This window comes from Bombyx mori, chromosome 19 (genome assembly GCF_030269925.1).
Source record: "Bombyx mori chromosome 19, ASM3026992v2".
NCBI classification, from domain to species: domain Eukaryota; kingdom Metazoa; phylum Arthropoda; class Insecta; order Lepidoptera; family Bombycidae; genus Bombyx; species Bombyx mori.
The window spans coordinates 1,161,938-1,182,685 of NC_085125.1; the positions used below are offsets into that span (position 1 = coordinate 1,161,938).

General features: G+C 42.2%; 1 protein-coding gene across 5 annotated transcripts in view; it reads right to left on the reverse strand.

The window, feature by feature from the left end:
* Nucleotides 1-4,842: 4,842 nt before the first annotated feature.
* Nucleotides 4,843-20,748, reverse strand: part of LOC105841633 (nose resistant to fluoxetine protein 6) — a 387,723-nt gene continuing 371,817 nt past the window's right edge. For all 5 annotated transcript variants that reach the window (XM_062673881.1, XM_062673882.1, XM_062673880.1 and 2 more), the window contains 11 exons: nucleotides 20,077-20,398; nucleotides 19,383-19,491; nucleotides 18,376-18,460; nucleotides 17,048-17,214; nucleotides 15,266-15,344; nucleotides 13,800-13,903; nucleotides 12,002-12,175; nucleotides 10,363-10,507; nucleotides 9,154-9,343; nucleotides 6,014-6,156; nucleotides 4,843-4,992 (listed from right to left, as the gene is read on the reverse strand). In XM_062673881.1, coding sequence (XP_062529865.1) covers nucleotides 4,849-4,992; nucleotides 6,014-6,156; nucleotides 9,154-9,343; nucleotides 10,363-10,507; nucleotides 12,002-12,175; nucleotides 13,800-13,903; nucleotides 15,266-15,344; nucleotides 17,048-17,214; nucleotides 18,376-18,460; nucleotides 19,383-19,491; nucleotides 20,077-20,398 — 1,662 coding nt within the window. In that variant the 3' untranslated portion in view covers nucleotides 4,843-4,848. The remainder of the gene's footprint in view (nucleotides 4,993-6,013; nucleotides 6,157-9,153; nucleotides 9,344-10,362; nucleotides 10,508-12,001; nucleotides 12,176-13,799; nucleotides 13,904-15,265; nucleotides 15,345-17,047; nucleotides 17,215-18,375; nucleotides 18,461-19,382; nucleotides 19,492-20,076; nucleotides 20,399-20,748) is intronic.

Genomic DNA, 20,748 nt, shown 5'->3' on the forward strand with positions numbered 1-20,748 from the left:
GGTATGAGTCGGGATCCCCGCTTGTATTATCTCATTATAATGAAAGCGACAAATGTTGGCTCGTGCTGAATCTATACTTCTATACTAATATTATAAAGAGGAAAGATTTGTTTGTTTGTATTGAATAGGCTCCGAAACTACCGAACCGATTTGAAAAAATCTTTCACTGTTTGAAAGCTACACTATTCCCGAGTGACATAGGCAGTGACATGTTTTTTTGAAAAAAATTACGGTTCCTTCTTTATGAAATTCCAATAATGTTACCCAAGGTGTAAAAAACATTACCTAAAATATTCTTTACACCGCGTGCCTTGCGAGAACTATTGATGATAGAATAAAATAATGTACTACGACTTTGTAGAACACATTATTATTTACAAAAAGTGTCGCAATAGCATATGTCTAACTATTATCCCGCAATAAGTGTTCTTTTATTTTAAAAAATAAATCAACGTCAAATAACGTTGAAATTTTTGTTAAAGTCCCGAGCGGAGCCGCAGCGGGCGGTTAGTAACTGATATTTTCACGAACCGTTTTGCTGTTCGTTTTCTCTTCAACGAGGTGAGTGGCCTTTGTACAGAATTTTAAATGAAATTTGGAACGCAGGATTCGAAATGAATATTAAAAGTTTCATAGTCTTATAAAGGGTCGGTGTGCTTTTAGCTGCTATTTGTGCCACTATGCCATGGCACTTTGAGTTTAACTTCCAACCGTTGACCGTTGCATTCAGCCCGAACATGTGACACGTGAATGTCAGCAATTCACCTTGAACTCACAAATATATATAAAGTATGTTCTACCTATCACATCGGCATGTATGTTTTTTGGAACGAAGTTCCTTATCGCGCGTTGTGAAAGGGGGCTAGACGGAAAAAATTCTTACGAAAAGTTGTCACGACACTTTTTAGATCCGTCATTCTGACCAATCAACGTGTAGGCGCTTATCGCGTGACATTGCTCGTATCCGATTGGTCCGCGTAATGAGTACAGTTTCTCGAGATAGCGTTTCAACAATAGTAATTTAGTTCATAGTATTGTTTTTTTCTTCTTCATAATGCCGTAATTTACTATTATAACTTAAAAAAAATATTACAATTCCTTCACTAATTAATCGAAAGGAACTTCGTTCCATCCGGGTGTCCCTTGACACCTCTGAAGTTTTTATTGCTTAGATGCGCCACCCACTTTAAGATATAAGTTCTATCGTCTCAGTATAGTTACAACGGCTGCCTCGCCCTTCAAATTGAAACGCATTACTGCTTCACGGCAGAAATAGGCAGGGTGATGGTACCTGACGTTCGCGTCCCCGTCCGCCGTGCGCCGCACCCGCGGCTGGCGCGTACTCGAGGGGGCGGAGACGCTCTCGGACCACAGATACGTCCGATTCGAGCTCTCCGCCTCCTCCTTGTCGTCGTCGTCAGCCGTGGGCGCCCGCGGCGAGGAGGAGCTCCCGCAAGGTGCGCCTCGTTCGTTCCCCAGGTGGGCCTTGAAACGGATGAACAAGGAGTTGCTGATGGAGGCGGCCGCTGTTGCTGCGTGGGCGCCAAAACCCGCGTGGCTCGCGGACGTGGATGCGGAGGTCGACTGGTTCCGGGGCACCATGGCAAACATTTGTGATGCCGCCATGCCCCGGGTCGGCCCCCGAGCACCACGTGGGGGTGCGTTCTGGTGGTCGCCCGAGATCGCAAGACTCCGCGAGGAGTGCGTGAGGGCGCGCCGCCGGAGCGCACGCCACCGCCGCCGCCGTCGTCGCGACGCTGCGTTCGCGGAGACGGCGGCCCAGCTGCACGCTGACTGTCGTCAAAAGCAGACGGCGCTGCAGCTGGCCATCGGCGAGGCCAAGAAGCAGAGCATGAAGACTCTCCTGGAGTCGCTCGACGAAGATCCCTGGGGGCGCCCATACAAGATGGTTCGCAGGAAACTGCAGCCGTGGGCGCTCCCGGTGACCGAGCGGCTCCAGCCTCGGCAGCTGCGGGAGATAGTTTCCGCGCTTTTCCCGCCGGCAGCGGGGGGGGACTTTGAGCCCCCCCAGATGGACGCCACGTGGGGCACACCTCCACGTCGCCCCAGCGTTCCCGCTGCCGAGGAGCCCCCTCCCCCTATCACGGGGGCGGAGATCCATGCGGCCGTGTCCAAAATGAGAGCGAAGGACACGGCCCCCGGCCCTGACGGCGTTCACGGCCGGGTCTGGAGCTTGGCCTTCGAGGCCCTAGGGGACCGGCTCGGGGGGCTTTTCGAAGCGTGCCTCGAGTCGGGACGGTTCCCGTCGAAATGGAAGACGGGCAGACTGGTCCTTCTGCGGAAGGACGGGCGCCCCGCGGACTCACCCGCGGGCTATCGCCCCATCGTGTTGCTGGACGAAGCGGGCAAGATGCTCGAGAGAATCGTCGCGGCCCGCATCGTCCGGCACCTGACCGAGACGGGTCCCGATCTTTCGGCGGAGCAATACGGCTTCAGAGAGGGCCGCTCGACTATCGACGCAATTCTGCGCGTGCGGGCCCTCTCCGACGAAGCCGTATCCCGGGGCGGGGTGGCGATGGCGTTATCCTTAGATGTAAGGAACGCCTTCAACACCCTGCCCTGGTCGGTGATCGCGGGGGCGCTGGAGTATCACGGCGTCCCCGCATACCTCCGCCGACTGATCGGCTCCTACCTCGAGGGCAGGTCGATCCAGTGCATCGGACACGGTGGGGCGATGTACCGCTTTCCGGTCGAGCGCGGTGTTCCGCAGGGGTCTGTCCTGGGCCCCCTGCTGTGGAACATCGGCTACGACTGGGTCTTGCGGGGCGTCGTACGGGGTCCCCTCCCCGGGCTGAGCGTAATATGTTACGCCGACGACACGTTGGTCGTGGCTCCGGGGAGGGACTACCGGGAGTCTGCCCGTCTGGCGTGCGCAGGCGTGGCACACGTCGTCACAAGGATCCGACGGCTGGGACTCGAGGTGGCGCTCGACAAAACCCAGGCCCTGTTGTTTCACGGGCCGGGACGAGCGCCGCCTCTGGGTGCCCACCTCGTGATCGGAGGCGTCCGCGTCGGGGTCGGGGTGACCGGTCTTCGGTACCTCGGCCTCGAACTGGATGGTCGGTGGAACTTCCGCGCTCACTTTGCGAAGTTGGGCCCTCGACTGATGGCGACGGCCGGCTCTTTGAGCCGGCTGCTTCCAAACGTCGGGGGTCCCGATCAGGTGGCGCGCCGCCTCTACATGGGGGTGGTGCGGTCGATGGCACTATACGGGGCTCCCGTATGGTGCCACGCCCTGACCCGCAAGAACGTCGCGGCGCTGCGACGTCCGCAGCGCGCGATCGCGGTCAGGGCGATCCGAGGATACCGCACCGTCTCCTTCGAGGCGGCGTGCTTGCTCGCCGGGGCGCCACCCTGGGACCTGGAGGCGGAGGCGCTCGCTGCCGATTACCGGTGGCGAAGCGACCTTCGTTCTAGGGGGGAAGGGCGCCCCGGCGAAGGAGTAGTTCGAGCGCGGAGGCTCCAATCTCGGCGGTCCGTGCTGGAGGCGTGGTCTCGCCGCTTGGCGGACCCGTCGGCCGGCCTCCGTACCGTCGAGGCGGTCCGCCCGGTTCTCGCGGACTGGGTGGGCCGCGACCGCGGATGCCTCACCTTCCGGCTGACGCAAATGTTGACCGGCCATGGTTGTTTTGGCCGGTACCTTTTCAAAATAGCCGGAAGGGAACCGACGGCGCAGTGCCACCACTGCGCTGACCGCGACGAGGAAGACACAGCGGAACACGCATTGGCGCGTTGCTCTGGATTTGACGAGCAACGCGCCGCCCTCGTCGCGGTCATTGGAGAGGACCTCTCGCTGCCGCGCGTCGTGGCTACGATGCTCGGCAGCGAGGCGTCCTGGAAGGCGATGCTCGACTTCTGCGAGTCCACCATATCGCAGAAGGAGGCGGCGGAGCGAGAGAGGGAGAGCTCTTCCCTTTCCGCACCGATCCGTCGCCGTCGAGCCGGGGGCCGGAGGCGGGAATACGCCCGTACGTCCCGGCCCCTGTAGGTGGCGGCCTCCCCCCGGTGAAGGTCAAGGGGCGACCTGAGGGGGTGAGGCCGCGCGGCGCGCTACCAGCACTCTAGCGCGCCGCCGTGGAGTGATTAGAGCGACCGGTCGACGGTGTATCGCGTCCCGACCCGGCAGGCTGGTTTTGGTCCAGCGGGGTATTCCGGGACACCAGCGGCACCGTCTGGGCGGCCCGACGGGCTGCCGTACCGAGACGGCCGACGTTTCAGAGCCTTCGATTCGCCTCGAAGGCTCCGTCGGCTGGGCGTCCTTGGGGTGAGCCGCGCCGTCTGGTTGTAGTGTTGACCGCGGTAGCCCCCCTACCTCATCCGGGTTCTGACCTCGGAGGGGATCGGACGTCGGGTGTAAGAGTGCAGGGGAGTCGTTTAGTGGGTGGGTCCTAAAATCCTTGGGCCCGCGGTCTGCTCACAACACCATGCAGATCGTTGAGTCTCACATACCCCGCGCGCCCCTTTTGCGCGGGGACCTCGTAGGAGGTTCGGCCCTCTACCCGAAAAAAAAAAAAAAAAAAAAAGGGTGATGGTACCTACTCGTGCGGACTCACAAGAGGTCCTACCACCAGTAATTACGCAAATTATAATATTGCGGGTTTCATTTTTATTACACGATGTTATTCCTTCACCGCGGAAATCAACCGTGAACAATTGTTAGCGGAATAGTTATTTAGAATCATTCGTTCCACTTGATGGGCTGCATGATTTTCTTCACCGGGCGTTGGACCTCCTGCGAGGTCCTTGTGCCAATTGCTTGTGCAGTGTATGTGGGAGTCTTCAAGAGAAATATATCGTGGGATTGTTTTTAAATAAAATCTCTTTTTATTAAACAACCTCATTTTTATTACGTGCTTTACGATTTATGTGAATTAGCGCTTTGAAGATTTGATTCAAGGGAGCTTCCACTACCAACCAAAAGACGAAAGCCCCTGCAAAACTTAGGGTCACAGTGCCGAGTACGTACATCAGCTGAAAATAATATATAACTTTTTTAGCACAAAAGGTAAGACACTGTCTTACTTGACCGAGAAAAAAAAAATCTGCTATATGGATGTGTAGCGTATGGATGTGTACCGAGTATAGGGTTCACCTGACATTAAAAGGTTATCGAAGCCCAAACACGGATTTTTACATATCTTCGTCATTAACTAGGCCTGTAGCAACGGTAACAGCTTAGCAGTGGGCAGTAAGCTCGTCACACATCTGACGAGTAAGCAAAGTAACTCTCTCATAAATAGTTATAACAATGCCCTTCACATGTCCGTAGCCGGAATGAAAGGAAAAAACCTTAAGGTGGGAATTGAAAAGAATCTTCATCTGTAGGCAGCAGCAGTAGGGATTGACTGTGCTTCTGTCATTATTAATATCTATGACCCAGTGCGACAAGTACCCCAGGTGGGAGATTGGCTACATCAAAATGAAATATATTAATGTATACAGGCTGCAGATATAATTGTGGCAAACCTTTTATTTAAAGTTTAAATAGCGTGCTCATCACCTCACCTTACGAGGTATCATAGAGTTGGACTCCTTTAATTATCACCTGTCGATGCACGGACATGGACGTACGCGCGGCACGAGCGCCGGAAGGAGAACAGCGGCGCGGGGTCGCGGTTTTACACCTTCTTCGACACTTCGTGCAGCAACGCCACCCCCGACACTTGTTTTACTCTTTTTATAAATTTACTAAATATTACTCCTATCGTGTTATTACAGTCCACTCTTTTATTTTATATCACCGGTCTACCCCAGAGCAGTCGAAAACATCACCTTTTCACCTTTCAACTGGGGTGTTCAAATCCCATATTGAGTACTGAGACAGAATGAAGAGGGCTTGTTTGTGCCAATTATTGCTATTTTCCTAGGGATTTTCGTCGATTGAAAAACCCAGATGGTGGCGTACGTAATGATCACCTTAAAAGAAACCTATTTCTAGAAGTAGAAGGTGTTTGCCTTATTATGTTAATATTAATTATTAAAATCAATTTACCATAACGATAAAGGATGTATGTATCAGAGCAGCCTTAGTGCCAGCGACGTATCTGATCAAGCCAATGTGAACTAAATATGCACTGTACGTTAGTTTACTGGAAATAGTCCAACCATTCCACTCCAAGAAACTTGTATAGATATCTGTAATAATAATAATATATATTTACTAACAATCACGCCACGTTAATTGGTCCCGTGATAAGTTCGTAAAGAACTTGTGTTACAGGTACCAGATAACGGATATAAATGTAAGATTTTTATTATACACATACATATATTTAATATACATCCATAACCCTGGAAAAGACAATTATATTTATCATACAAATATCTTCTCTTGGCGGGATTCGAACCCGCGACCCCCTTATGTAGTGACCATGTCACTTACCACTACACTAGACGGCCGTTAAGTAGACGACCTTATCTGTTATAAAATAATTATCAACGTTGCTCTGAATTCAGCACTAGCATCTAATTTGTAGCCTGTTGTATCCTCATGACCCGTTCGGACCACGTCAATCTGAATTTCAACAGTTGCATCCGATCTATTTGCAATACTTCTAACAGTTATTTTATAGCATAGTTCATTATCCAAACGAATTACAAAAGACTCATATAAGGACTGCATCTCTACAAAATAATCATCTCAGTCTTATAATATCGGACATTATTGGAGGGTACGAGATAATTTAGAGACCTGCTTTTAAAACTCGGTATTGCTTACTAATAATTTTACAATTTAGGGTCCTCCGCGACCATGACAACTGTACAGTATGCGAGATTTAAGATATAATAATAGAAAATGAAAACTAAATGCTAAATTGAACATTAAAAGCAGTTTTAGTTATGTCTGTATCTCCCGAAAATGGTACAGCTGATTTGAGATTACCTTCAGTTCTGTAATAGCCCGAGAGCCCGTGGGATCTACCTGTATGTATTTGACCAGACCTGAATTTTCGTACATTGAGACCCCTATACCTACCATGCATGAGGTGGGGACTCACTAAGCTCAAAGTGGTCGACGCGCCGAGCGCTCAGGTAGGACAGGTACCGATTTTGACGGATTTTAAATCCATTTGACCACGTCTGCCGTTTTGAAATTTTGAAAATATATGATTATTATTATCGGAAAATAAGAATGGCAGACCATTATCGCGCATTTTACTTTGTGGCAGACCACTTTGAAAATGCTAAATTGCATTGAAAATGCAAAATTTTGAAAGTAATTGACTAGATCTGCCATTGATTTAATAATATGTTGTTTATTATAGTCTTAAAAACTTATATTGATCACGGCAGACCTCTACATTGCGTACATACATCAACATATAATAAAATCTTAGCTACTACCCGGCCAGATGTATATTATGTTTTCCGTTCACTGTTTTAGAGGAATATAATTTACTTGCGATTTACTTTAGCAATGTATTTACCGAAATTAATATTTTTTTATATTATATATACTAAACTTCATTAGTTAGACAATTAAGAAGTGAATTTTTTATGGAATAATTATAAATAATACGGTATAATGCTGATCAAAAAACAATTCAATTCCTCATTTTTATCATTCAACATTTAACTTGCCAGCTATACAATGCCAAAAAATCTAGTGATGTAGATGATGGAAGGTTCCAGCTATTCGTTAGCAACTATAAATATTCAGACATCAATGAAAATTATAGAAAAAAAAATCAAAAATTTGAGGCAAGCTCAATACCACCGCATAAGAGTGAGCTTTATCAACAACTTTTGAGGGCCCACTATATTTCTTCTATTTGGAGAAATGCTTACAAAAATCAACTGACAACTTTAGACCCATTGGAGTATGGTTGGATTGAGCAGGACAACATATATGCCTTCAAAGGGTTCGAAGGTGACCAACTTCCCTATTTTGTGAGTGACTTAATCACCAATGTTCCTGGTAAGTTGATAACAATTCTTTCTCGAACATGTTCAGATGAATTTACGTTCATTTTACAATTTATGTTTTATTTTTGCAGTATTCGATTCAATGGTTGATGAAGACGAGTCGCCTAACGATAAAGATGACTCCGATGATGATGATGATGAATGAAGATTGATATATATATATAATATGTAATGCATGCATGATATATTTTTTTAACTGATTTAACACTTTTAAATTTTGTCTTGACGAAATAAAAATGAGGAATTGAATTCTTTTTTGATCAGCATTGTACCGTATTATTTATAAATATTCCATAAAAAATTCACTTCTTAATTGTCTAACTAATGAAGTTTAGTATATATAATATAAAAAAATATTAATTTCGGTAAATACATTGCTAAAGTAAATCGCAAGTAAATTATATTCCTCTAAAACAGTGAACGGAAAACATAATATACATCTGACCGGGTAGTAGCTAAGATTTTATTATATGTTGATGTATGTACGCAATGTAGAGGTCTGCCGTGATCAATATAAGTTTTTAAGACTATAATAAACAACATATTATTAAATCAATGGCAGATCTAGTCAATTACTTTCAAAATTTTGCATTTTCAATGCAATTTAGCATTTTCAAAGTGGTCTGCCACAAAGTAAAATGCGCGATAATGGTCTGCCATTCTTATTTTCCGATAATAATAATCATATATTTTCAAAATTTCAAAACGGCAGACGTGGTCAAATGGATTTAAAATCCGTCAAAATCGGTACCTGTCCTACCTGAGCGCTCGGCGCGTCGACCACTTTGAGCTTAGTGAGTCCCCACCTCATGCATGGTAGGTATAGGGGTCTCAATGTACGAAAATTCAGGTCTGGTCAAATACATACAGGTAGATCCCACGGGCTCTCGGGCTATAAGTACACTATAGCTCAAATATTCTGTCTATTCCTCACATCGCAGTTTTTTATAATGCACACTAACACTATCTATACTTAATATTATAAAGAGGAAAGATTTGTTTGTTTGTTTGTTTCGAATAGGCTCCGAAACTACTGGACCGATTTGAAAAATTCTTTTTCCATTAGAAGACGACATTGTCCCTGATGAACATAGGCTACTTTTTTATTTTTTTTATTTTTTTTGCTTTCATGTGTGTTTTAATGTTTCCGAAGCGAAGCGAGGGCGGGTCGCTAGTACAACAATAAATTTAGTAAATATTATTTACCTTCAATCTTAAATATGCAACCCAAAATTAAAATGGCCACAAACGTATCAAATAACGTTACACTTGCAGCCGAGAAAAATATTTTCATATAGTACATGGATACAGCGTCTCGAAATATAATGAAGATTAGTCCCGTGTAAATAATACCGACCAGCACTAATGGTATAAGCCACAAAGCTTGACGATATTTCTGAAAAAATAAAAGAACCATGGATAACGAATATTGTCAAAGATACTAAACTAGTAATAATTGTCCATCATAAGTATCATCACTGTTCGACGTTAGCAAAGCCAAGAGCAGAGCCAAGCCAAGGACATGTCATAGCGCTCGGAAAACACCGTAGAGAAAAATTCATTCCAAAGCCGGATGGTACGTGGCAAAAAAGATCTCTGGAACCGCACTTTAGAATTTAGATGAACGCAGTTACATCATCTCGTTTTTACCATCTGACCACCCGTTACCGGAGTAGAGGTCATCAATACCACCTAGAACCACAGCGTGCAAACGAAGCTTGTGGAGAGTATTAAATGGTAAAAAATAGCTTATCACTGCCCTTGGCATTGCTGACGTCCATGAGCGCTGGTAACCAGTCACCATCAGGCGGGCCGTATGCTCGTTTGCTTGCAAGGGCAAAAATAAAATTATCCTTTCCAGATTATTTTCGCTACACCCACCACTATCACCAGCCACCCACCCAAAGACTTTTAAAGAGAGTCCTCAGCAGGCTACGGCTTGGCTGTGCCCCTGGCATTACTTCAAGCTATGAGCGACAGTGATTCTCCACCGTTTTTTACTGGTGGTGGGACCTCTTGTGAGTCCGCGCGGGTAGGTACCACCACACTGCCTATTTTTGCCGTGAAGCAGTAATGCGTTTCGGTTTGCAGGATGGGGCAGCCGTTGTAACTATACTTGAGACCTTAGGACTTATATCTGAAGGTGGGCGGCGCATTTACGTCGTAGATGTCTATGGTATCCAGTAACCACTTCACACCAGGTGGGCTGTGAGCTCGTCCACCCATCTAAGACAAAAAAAAAATCTATCATGCCAGTTACCATTCTAAAGACGGCTTTCATTTCAGGTTATGAGACAAGATGTATTTTTATATGCAAGAGAGAATTTGACCACAAAAGTGTCGTCGTGTATTACTGCCATTGAAAGCCATTCAGAAACGCAATACGAATTTAACAAATTAATGTAAAGTGCTTACCTTGAATTTCTCGATATCATGGTTCTGGTAGGTATAGGCAATGTATCCTAGAGTCAAGCCGATAACACAGGCCGGCAGGTTCGTGTGACCGGGAACGTATAAGTGAATGAAATTTTTATCTCTTTGAAACAAATAACGCGATTGTCTGAAACAAAAGGCAGTAGTAGGTTTAGTAGGCAGCGGCTTGGCTCTGCCCCTGGCATTGCTGAAGTCCGTAACCACTCACCATCAGGTGGGCCGTATGCCCGTCTGCCTACAAAGGCAATATGAAAAAAAAAAAAAACTTTATTGGTGACTAGCGACCCGCCCTCGCTTCGCTTCGGAAACATTAAATTTTATTATTGATAGCTGAGTCTCGTGGTTATTGTCGTACCGCCGGTGACGCCGGCGAAGATAGCCTAAAAAAAGTAGCCTAAGTTACTCCTTATATCATCAGCTACTTATCAGAGAAAGTCCAGTCAAAATCGGTCCAGCCGTTCCAGAGATTAGCTGGAACAAACAGACAGATAGACAAAAATTGTAAAAAAATATATTTTGGAGTCTGTACCGTATACCTATTCATATACATGTAGTACAAAGCGGTTATTTTAATATTACAAACAGACACTTCAATTTTATTTATATAATATATAGATATGTTTGAATATTATCAAAATTAGTCTTACGATTTAATCTTACTTTCTTAAATGTGATATCTATAAAACATTATTTGTATTGTGGTAACTACGCTATATATTTTACTACAAAAAAATTGCGCTATTAAAATTGTGAATTGTTACTGGTGGTAGGACCACTTGTGAGTCCGCGCGGGTAGGTACCACCGCCCTACATATTTCTGCCGTGAAGCAGTAATGCGCTTCGGTTTGAAGGGCGGGGCAGCCGTTGTAACTATTCTGAGACTTTAGAACTTGTATCTCAAGGTGGGTGGCGCGTCTACGTTGTAGATGTCTATGGGCTCCAGTAACCACTTAACACCAGGTGGGCTGTGAGCTCGTCCACCCATCTATGCAATAAATAAAAAAAAAGAACGCAACATTGACTACAATAAAATTAAATAATACTTTAAAAAATATTGCTTTTCAGGATATTATCAAAATAACCAGAAGGATTCCGGGAACTCATATCTGTTCGTAAAATATTTATAGCTACTGATACCATGCATCCCACGCTTTTTTTAAATAAAATAATTTTTTCTTACACTATTTTTTTATTCAAATTTATTAAAAAAAAAAAAATCTATCTTTTGTTGGATTTTCTATAAAAGCGTATTATGTTAATTTTTTAAAAATATTATATTATTTATTTTTCACTTTTTAGTTGAATTTTAATTTTTTTTAATAAGTATACCAAATTTCGAGTTAGTCCAACGTTTTGAAGGGGGTCAAAATCATGTTCAAAGATTTCGTTGCATACTAACATACATACGTTTTGAAGTCGTTGATCGACCTTATTTATCTATTCCGTGGTTGTAACTACACTTGAGACTTTAGAACTTGCATCTCGAGGTGGGTGGCGTATTTACGTTGTAGATGTCTATGGGCTCCAGTAACCACTTAACACCAGGTGGGCTGTGAGCTCGTCCACCCATATAATCAATAAAAATAAAAAATAAAACTATAAAGAATTAGGTACTACTTACTCTGGAGTCATCGTGAGAATAGGATCCAGATTGTGATAGTAAGTATTCCACATTCTAAACAAGCATCCGATCAAGAAGAGTGATGTTAAAATGATTTTTCTGCTTTTGACGCTCTTGAAGAAGACAAAAACGCAAATACTGACACAGTAGAGTTGCATGTCCGCTGCTAGGTACCTGGAAATTTTAAGTTTTGTTGATTCGATCTTTGAACGAGCACAAAACTATCCCGGTGTTAAGCTGTAACCGGATCCCATAGAGCTCAACAACGTAAAACCCATCTTCAGACATGAGTTCCAAATCTCAGTTCTATAGTAAGACTAGCTGTACCAGTCCGCTTCTGTGGCCATTTAAAATTAACATTATTATTTCCCATCCTCACAAAGATTCTCGTCTTCAACGCCCCCGCAACTGGTGTAGAGAGTCCAACGTTCATATAAATATTAGCCTATCCATTAAGTACATGTATTTCCTACACGGATACCAAGTTTCAAGTCAATCGGATGCAAGGTTCAGTAGTTATAATGGAACATCCGTAAAAACCACTGTAGATTTATGTATTAGTATAGATGGCTGACCTATCCTTCAAACCGGTACGCAATACTTTGTCGCGGCAAAAATACAGAACGCCCTACTTCCAGTAAAACATTCGAAATATTTGCAATAGTTCGTAACGTCGTTGTTAATATCAGCTAGCAGTGTTATGAAAATCATTAGCTTATTGGCGAAGTCTGGTGAAGCTAGAATGGCCCCTCGAGGCTACAGGTTAGGTAGAAAAGAAGGCTTATTGGTTGAGACAACTGGAGTACTAAGCAACCGTTCAATAATCCGCTGATGGATCCAAATTCAATGTGTTTACCATTCGTTCAAAATTAATACTTTCTTCCACAAGTTCATGGAAAACAGTGACGAGAAACATTATCACATTTGTTCTTTTGATGGGGTATGTCATAAGTATTCACCGATAAGAACCTACCTCCCTATACCATCCTGCTTATTTCTGTGGAAAATTAATCCCGTTTGGCGCATAGAACATGAAATCTATATATATAAAAATGAATTGCTGTTCGTTAGTCTCGTTAAAACTCGAGAACGGCTGGACCGATTTAGCTTATTTTGATTTTAAATTATTTGTGGAAGTCCAGAGAAGGTTTAAAAGGTAGATAAAATTTGAAAATGCTCGGAATTAAACAAAAATAACGATTTTGTTTTTCCTTTGATCTGTCCCACGTCGGACGGATTCCTTTTGTTTGTTTTAAGTTTATTTTATACAAAAGTTTAGGTATTTTATTTATCGATTGAGGCACTACGAAGTCTGCCGGGTCAGCTAGTATAACAATAAAATGGAGACTCCAAACTTTGTCTTAAGCCAGGTTGCGTCTTTGAAGTTCTAGCATCCATAAGTAGCAAAAAATATTTGGCGAGTCGACCTTCGACAGCAAATAAAGAACCCATTTTCTTGTAAATACGACAGTCTTATTGTGCGTGTTTTTTGCGAATGACCGATTAGAAAGGGTTATGAAAAACATTCTACGCATTTTGTAGATCATTAGAGAAAGGGGTAAACCTATCTAAGAAAAAATGGACGGATTGCGTGAAAGACGATATGTGTAAGAAGGGAGTGAGTGAAGAAATGGTATATGATAGAGGAATATGGAAGGAGAAAACAAGTTGCGTCGACCCCAGGTGACTGGGAGAAGGGCCAGAGAATGACGATGATGGGGCGGAACTGAAATTTTTTTATAGTATCAGATATATTCGTATTATTAAAGCAATCAAATTTATTTTGTTCTTCACTTACCAAGTTTGTCCCATGCATTCGGAACCGGTGAAGTAATTATTCACGTACAGTAAATGCATCCACCAGTTTCTCCGGCAGTCTTTAACTTCGTTCCCAATAAATCTCTGCACAAAAAACTTTTAGTATTATACTTTTAAAGTTCGAGACCCCGCATAACATATAATATGTACCTAATGCAATTGTATTGTCTACTTACTCGTAATTAGAGATTGTTAACTTAGAAATATTATTATTTTCTTTGATTATCGCAAGTCGTAGAGGATATCATAGCACATTATTTGGGAAGCTTCAAGGTATTTACAGTTCCCGTAGTCACAGTGGACAGTTAAGACGTTATTCGACGATCCGTCAGTAAAAATAATAGTAGTTTTATTTTTGAAGTGAAACTTCTAACGCGACTTCCAACAAGGTTGCGTTAAACACTTAACGCTCCTGTAGAGGGAGAATAGAAGGAGACAGAGCGAGAGTGAATGCGTGACACTCAAACGCATTCGCGTAGTATACCTACAGGCCAGCGCGAGCGTTAGCAGCGAGTAGCATCCAATATTTTAATGGAGTGTTTAAAAAAATATATATATATATTTATTTTTCTATCTATCATTTAAAATATATATAATATAAATGTTGAAGATGTCGCATCTCTTATACACAGCATCTCCGATTACAAGAGCAATCTGATTTAAGGATAAAAAATAAAGAAAACCATAATACTACACATCGAATAAGAAGTTTCACTTCATTCACCATGCACGGTTTTTTTTATTAATATGCTCTACTTCAAAATGGAATATTAAGCGCAGTAATTCAGGAAGACGGAACGAATCCTGTTTTCTGTAAGACAGACGCAATAGAATTGTGACTCAGACGATTTTGAAATTGTTTCATTGTTAAAGTATTTAGAAGAAACCATAATTTTCTCACAGCTTTAAGACGGTGGCTGATACTAAATGATTCATGTACTTCAACGATGAATTGATACTTGACCTCAAGATATAAAGATTATAAGACATCGTTCTAAGAAATAAACAGAACTAAGTTAACACAATGTCTGGGAACTGTCTTCGGAAATAAAGATACATCTTAGTACTGGCGATTCCAAAAACGCCACAGGTATTTTGCACGAAATCTGATACATTGGCGGTGGGAATTATGAGTTCGCGCGGGTAGGTACCACCACCCTTCCTATTTCTACCGTGAAGTAGCGTTTCGGTTTGAAGGGCGGGGCAGCCGTTGTAACTATACTGAGACGTTAGATCTCATATCTCAAGGTGGGTGGCGGCATTTATGTAGTAGATGTCTATGGACTCCAGTAATTACTTGACACCAGGTAGCCTGTAAGCTAGTCCACCAACCTAAGCTATAAAAAAAAACAATAAAAAAACATATTTAACTAAAGCACGGGATTCACTGGCGAAATCAGTATGTACGTAAGTCAATAAAAACCCACCACAAAATTAAGGGCTCACCTGCCAAAGAGGACCCGAACCTAAATGTCTCATCCAGGTTGATGTGAATCCCAACAAGAACGCATACGGCAAAGTCAATCTACAAATAAAAAACACAAATTTCCCTAAAACCTGTTCAACCAAAAATGTTCAAGGATCAGACAGTATTCAACATTCTCCATTACAGTTACTGAATTCACACATATCACCGTATTATTGATTGAAATAATTTGTGAACACGTTAGTACGTATATCTTTATTGAAATTGGTATCTTTTGGAATGAAGTTCCTTATGGGACGATGCGGAGGGGTACCCTAACTGGGAAAAAACGTCCGTAACGTAAGATTTTTATTATTTATGTAGTCTTAGTGGCTATACAGTGTCTAACGTATAGTCTACGTGATGACGGTTATTATTATTATTCATATAAATAGTGTTTCTTTGTATGTTATTATCATAATATATTTTTTATAAATCATTGTGAATAAAATAAAGATGATAGCTTTGTAAATTAGTTTTTATTTTATTTTTATCAATAAAAAAACCTTAATAAAAAATGTATACCCGAATAATTATTTTCTTTATACCTCGAATAGAACTTAAAATTAATAATTTTATAATAAGGAACTTCGTTCGTATACGGCGTCCCACGACACCACACATCTTTTTTTTTTATTTCCCCTGGAGGCAGACGAGAGCATACGGTCTACCTGATGGTGAGTGGTTACCGTCGCTCATGGACGTCAGCAATGCCAGGGGCAGAGCCAAGCCGCAGCCTACTGTAAAACGTATGAACATCGGTACAGTTTGTCGATTATGGCGAAGAGTTTGACAAACGAACTGACCCCAAATAGAGCCCAGTAGAAACTCACTCACCGGATCTTCTCAGTGGGGTTTTTTTTTATTGCCTAGATGGCTGGACGAGCTCACAGCTGACCTGATGTTAAGTGGTTACTGGAGCCCATAGACATCTACAACGTAAATCCGCCACCCACCTTGAGATATAAGCTCTAAGATCTCAGTATAGTTACAACGGCTGCCCCACCCTTCAAACCGAAACGCATTACTGCTTCACGGCAGAAACAGGCAGGGCGGTGGTACCCAACCGCGCGGACTCACAAGAGGTCCCACCACCAATAAAACGGGGTCACGATTCCGATACAGCGGTATAATCTGGGAAGCACTGCTTTTGCTAGGACTAGTGTTACCAAATTCTCTCAGGTTGAGCCAATGAATTCACCTACCCTTCACTAGCCCCTTCACTAGCAGCGAATAGGTAGGCGAAATAAAACCGGTAAAGTCGCATCGCTTTTTTTATTTTTTATTTATTGCTTAAATGGTTGGACGAGCGCACAGCCGACCTGGTTACTGAAGCCCATAGACATCTACAACGTAAATGCGCCACCACCTTGAGATATAAGTTCTAAGGTCTCAGTATAGTTACAACAGCTGCGCCCCACCCTTCAAACTGAAACGCATTACAGCTTCACGGCAGAAATAGGCAAGGCAGTGGTACCTACCCGTGCGGACTCACAAGAGGTCCTACCTCCAGTAAAGCTTGATACGTGTATACCGAAGGTGGTGTCATTTACGCCGCAAGGAATTCCACACTTCTGCACTTTTATTTATAGTTAAATATCGTTAGGAACTACTCAAACTAGACTTTGTGAGGTGACTCTTTGTTTTTAATTATTTGTGAAGTTTCTAATTCCATACATATTATTATATTGGTGGACTAGCTAAAGGCATGTCTGGTATTGAGTGTTAGCGAAGCGTTTATAGATAATATATTAATAACTCACCTTAACCATCTAAAGAATATAAACTTCAGAGCGGTCATGATATTTGCTGTCTTTTCTTCGACGTCCAAGCAGTATTTGATAACAAAGAGACATCCCGATATGATAAAAAACGTTTGCATGATAATTGTACCATTGAAAATTATGTAGTAAAAATAATTGTTGAAAAACTGAAAATTCCTCGGTCAATTAATAAAATCATTATTTAGAATTCATTCGAACACGACTGGTCGCTTCATTGATTGATTGATGAATGAATCAAGTGCCATGGCGCGTTTGAGTTTAATTGAATTTCATTGTCTCAAAGGGCTTCTAATTAGCTTGCCTAATTAGGTCATTTAAATAGTGTTAATCAAATACTGATTTCATCATCATCATCATCAACAGCCCACAGTCGTCCACTGCTGGACATAGGCCTCTCCCAATCCACACCACTGAGCCCAGTCTGCGGCTCTCCTCATCCACTTCTTGCCGGCCACCGTGCGGAGGTCATCGCACCACCTAGCCAGGGGACGTCCCACGTTACGTCTCCACTTGAGAACCCGTCTGCTCCAGCGATCGTCAGTCCTACGGCATATATGGCCAGCCCACTGCCACTTCAGCTTGCTGACTCTTTGAGCTATGTCGATGACTTTAGTTCTCTGTCGAATAATCTCATTCCGGATTTTATCCTTCAGAGAAATTCCGAGCATGGCTCTTTCCATGGCTCGCTGAGTGACTTTGAGCTGATTGAATACTGATTTCAGTAATCGTCATTTTTACATAAATTATTGAACGAGCTCACAGCTCTCTTCATGCTAAATGGCTACCATAGAACATCACAACATTAATGATGCCACCCATTTTGATATATTATTATTAAGTCGAAGTCTTAATTATATTAATTTATATAAAGACTAGCCTGCCCTGACTGTTTTACGACAGAAATAGGTTTACAATACGCTCTATAATCGGTAAATTCCGGTTGGTGATCACAGTGAGCTTCTAATCTAATACTCATAGAACTATGCGGTTAATCCTTTAAATATTTTTATGACATCCTTGGGCAAAGATCTTCTGGATCAAAACTAGGCAACTAAAATGTGAGCTACTTCGAGATATTATGCTGCTAGTTCTTAAGTACCCGAATCAAACGACAATTAGAGAGTATTTACCCTATTAGGGGCATTGTCAATGTTTATGGCAGACAGCACTTATTGTCAGGTGATACGTATTTGACACTTGTTTATTTTTGGGCATCGCACGCATTGGTCTACTGTTATTCGCTAACTGAACAAGAGTTCTATTAAGGAGTGTACTCAACAAGCAAAATAATGTAAAAAAAAACTTACCGATTCAAAATATTGGGTATTGCTCATGTAATTAGTGACTGGTAGAAATGAGTGAATGCTTATTACAAACACCATACATATAACTCTGAAAAAACGAAGGAAGTTGAAGGTTACTAACTATCTATTAAAATACAAGGGAAGATCGGCTCACGCCTCTCCTGGAAATTATATCCTTTTTTGTTATTGCCCCAGGCAGACAAGCATACGGCCCACCTGATGATGAGTGGTTACCGTCGCCCATAGACTTCAGCAATGGCAAAGGCAGAGCCAAGTCGCTGCCTACCGCTAAATCTAAATGCCACCGACCACTTTTTAAGCTAGAGATTCTCGTATGATAATAGTTTGTCCGGACTTTAGACAGAAAAAAAGAATACACGACCCTGTCTTCGTAAATTATGGGTATTTAGTAGTAGGATCAGTACTCCTATGTCACTTATTTTTTCTAATTAAGTACGTTGCGAGCCCCAAGATAGAATAGCTTTTCTCGGGTCACTTGAACCCCGTAGTCCAGTTATTTCATGCAGTCACCGACGTGGAGCCTAACTGCACGAGAATATTTATTTATTTAAACACCACATCCACATCACATTAAATGCCACATCACAAGCATCTAACATTGAAAATTAATTTAAACTACTTAATTTATGGCCTGATGCATGTGACAACAATGGCGTACATAGCATTGGCAATTCATCAGCTCGAAAATGGAATACAATAATAAAAAAAAAAAACTACTATTTGTTGAAATATTAATAAAAATGTCATGTCATATCAAAAAGAAGAAATGTTAATACAATATCAAGCAAGAATAGTTGATGTAATTGTACAATAATCACCCCGTGGTCTTACCCTAACTCTTCATTATCTTTTCCTACTTTTTATCTTTAACGGCTACTTGTTCTACGAATAACGTTGTTTGTCCTCAGAGCTTTAGCATCAATTCGAGACCCTGATGGTACTGAGTTAATTTGCAAACTTATACCATAAATAGTTAGAAATTATCTCACTTGATTCCATTAATGGGTTTTAAGTTCTTTAGCGTCGGTAAATTCGTTTGGTCTGGCGTCGCAACCAATCGGTTCCAGTTCTGACGTAAAGAGAAACACGATACTAGCCCTAGAACAATTTAGAAATATATGTAAAAATGAATTGCTGTTCGTTAGTCTCGCTAAAACTCGAGAACGGCTGGACCGATCTGGCTAATTTTGATCTTGAATTATTTGTGGAAGTCCAGAGAAGGTTTAAAAGGTAGATAAACATGAAAATACTCGGAATTAAATAAAAATAACAATTTCGTTTTTCCTTTAATGCGTCCCCCGTCGGACGGATTCCTTTTTTTTTGTTTTAAGTTTATTTTATACAAAAGCTTAGGTCTTTTATTTATAGATTGAGGCACTACAAACTCTGCCGGGTTAGCTAGTACTTTATATAAATACTGTTGATGGTACTAGTGTAGGAGAGATACCATACCTCATCTGAGGACATCGGGTCAGTTTCTATTCTATTACAATGCATCAGCATCTCTTGGTACAAGATGTACTGCCCAAATTGGCACCAATAGAAATTGTTAATTGTTTTCAAAATCATATGAACATTTATCTGCGCTAATAGTCAGTGTTCACTGTAGGTCATGGACAATCGGATTATTGGGGGCATAGCCATGCCATCGCCTAATTACTAGTTATATAATGTGAAGATTACCTTTAGCAAACTTGCAATTAGCGCCAAAAAAATCCAGTAGACTTCCCAAAAGGTTCAGCGTGATTATTATTGACGACATAACCGCTACAAAAATATCTGGACCGTCTATTGGGATTTCGTCAGCACTTGCTCCACAATATAACGGGTCTTTCACTCTAGTTTTCAGTTTATAATTCTTCCAAAACGTATGGTTGAGCCATCTCTCTAGTGTCATTTTCCTGTCAATCATTGGTTCTGTTCTGTTTTTATATTTCTTCGTAATGCAAATTCCGTAATCCAAATTCGAGTGATTGTAATGGATTACATTTTCAGAAGAATATTGCTGTGAAATGTAAAAATATATATATATTTTATTGCATATTTAGACATAGTATAGTTGCGAGTCTATGGGTGTAGCCATTAGAATACCTTGGAGATTTGTTGGGAATGATTAATTTTTTCACCAGATTTTATAGATGTTCTTCTTTAAAAGAGGCTCGGGAGAGTATTAAGCTGTAGGCAGCGGCTTAGCTCTGCCCCTGGCATTGCTGAAGTCCATAGGCGACGGTAACCACTCACCATCAGATGGGCTGTATGCTCGTCTGCCTATAAGAGATAATAAAAAAAAATTGTTTATAGATACTAGTAGAATCGATACGTTCATCCATTGTGCATATTATTTTGAAATGATTT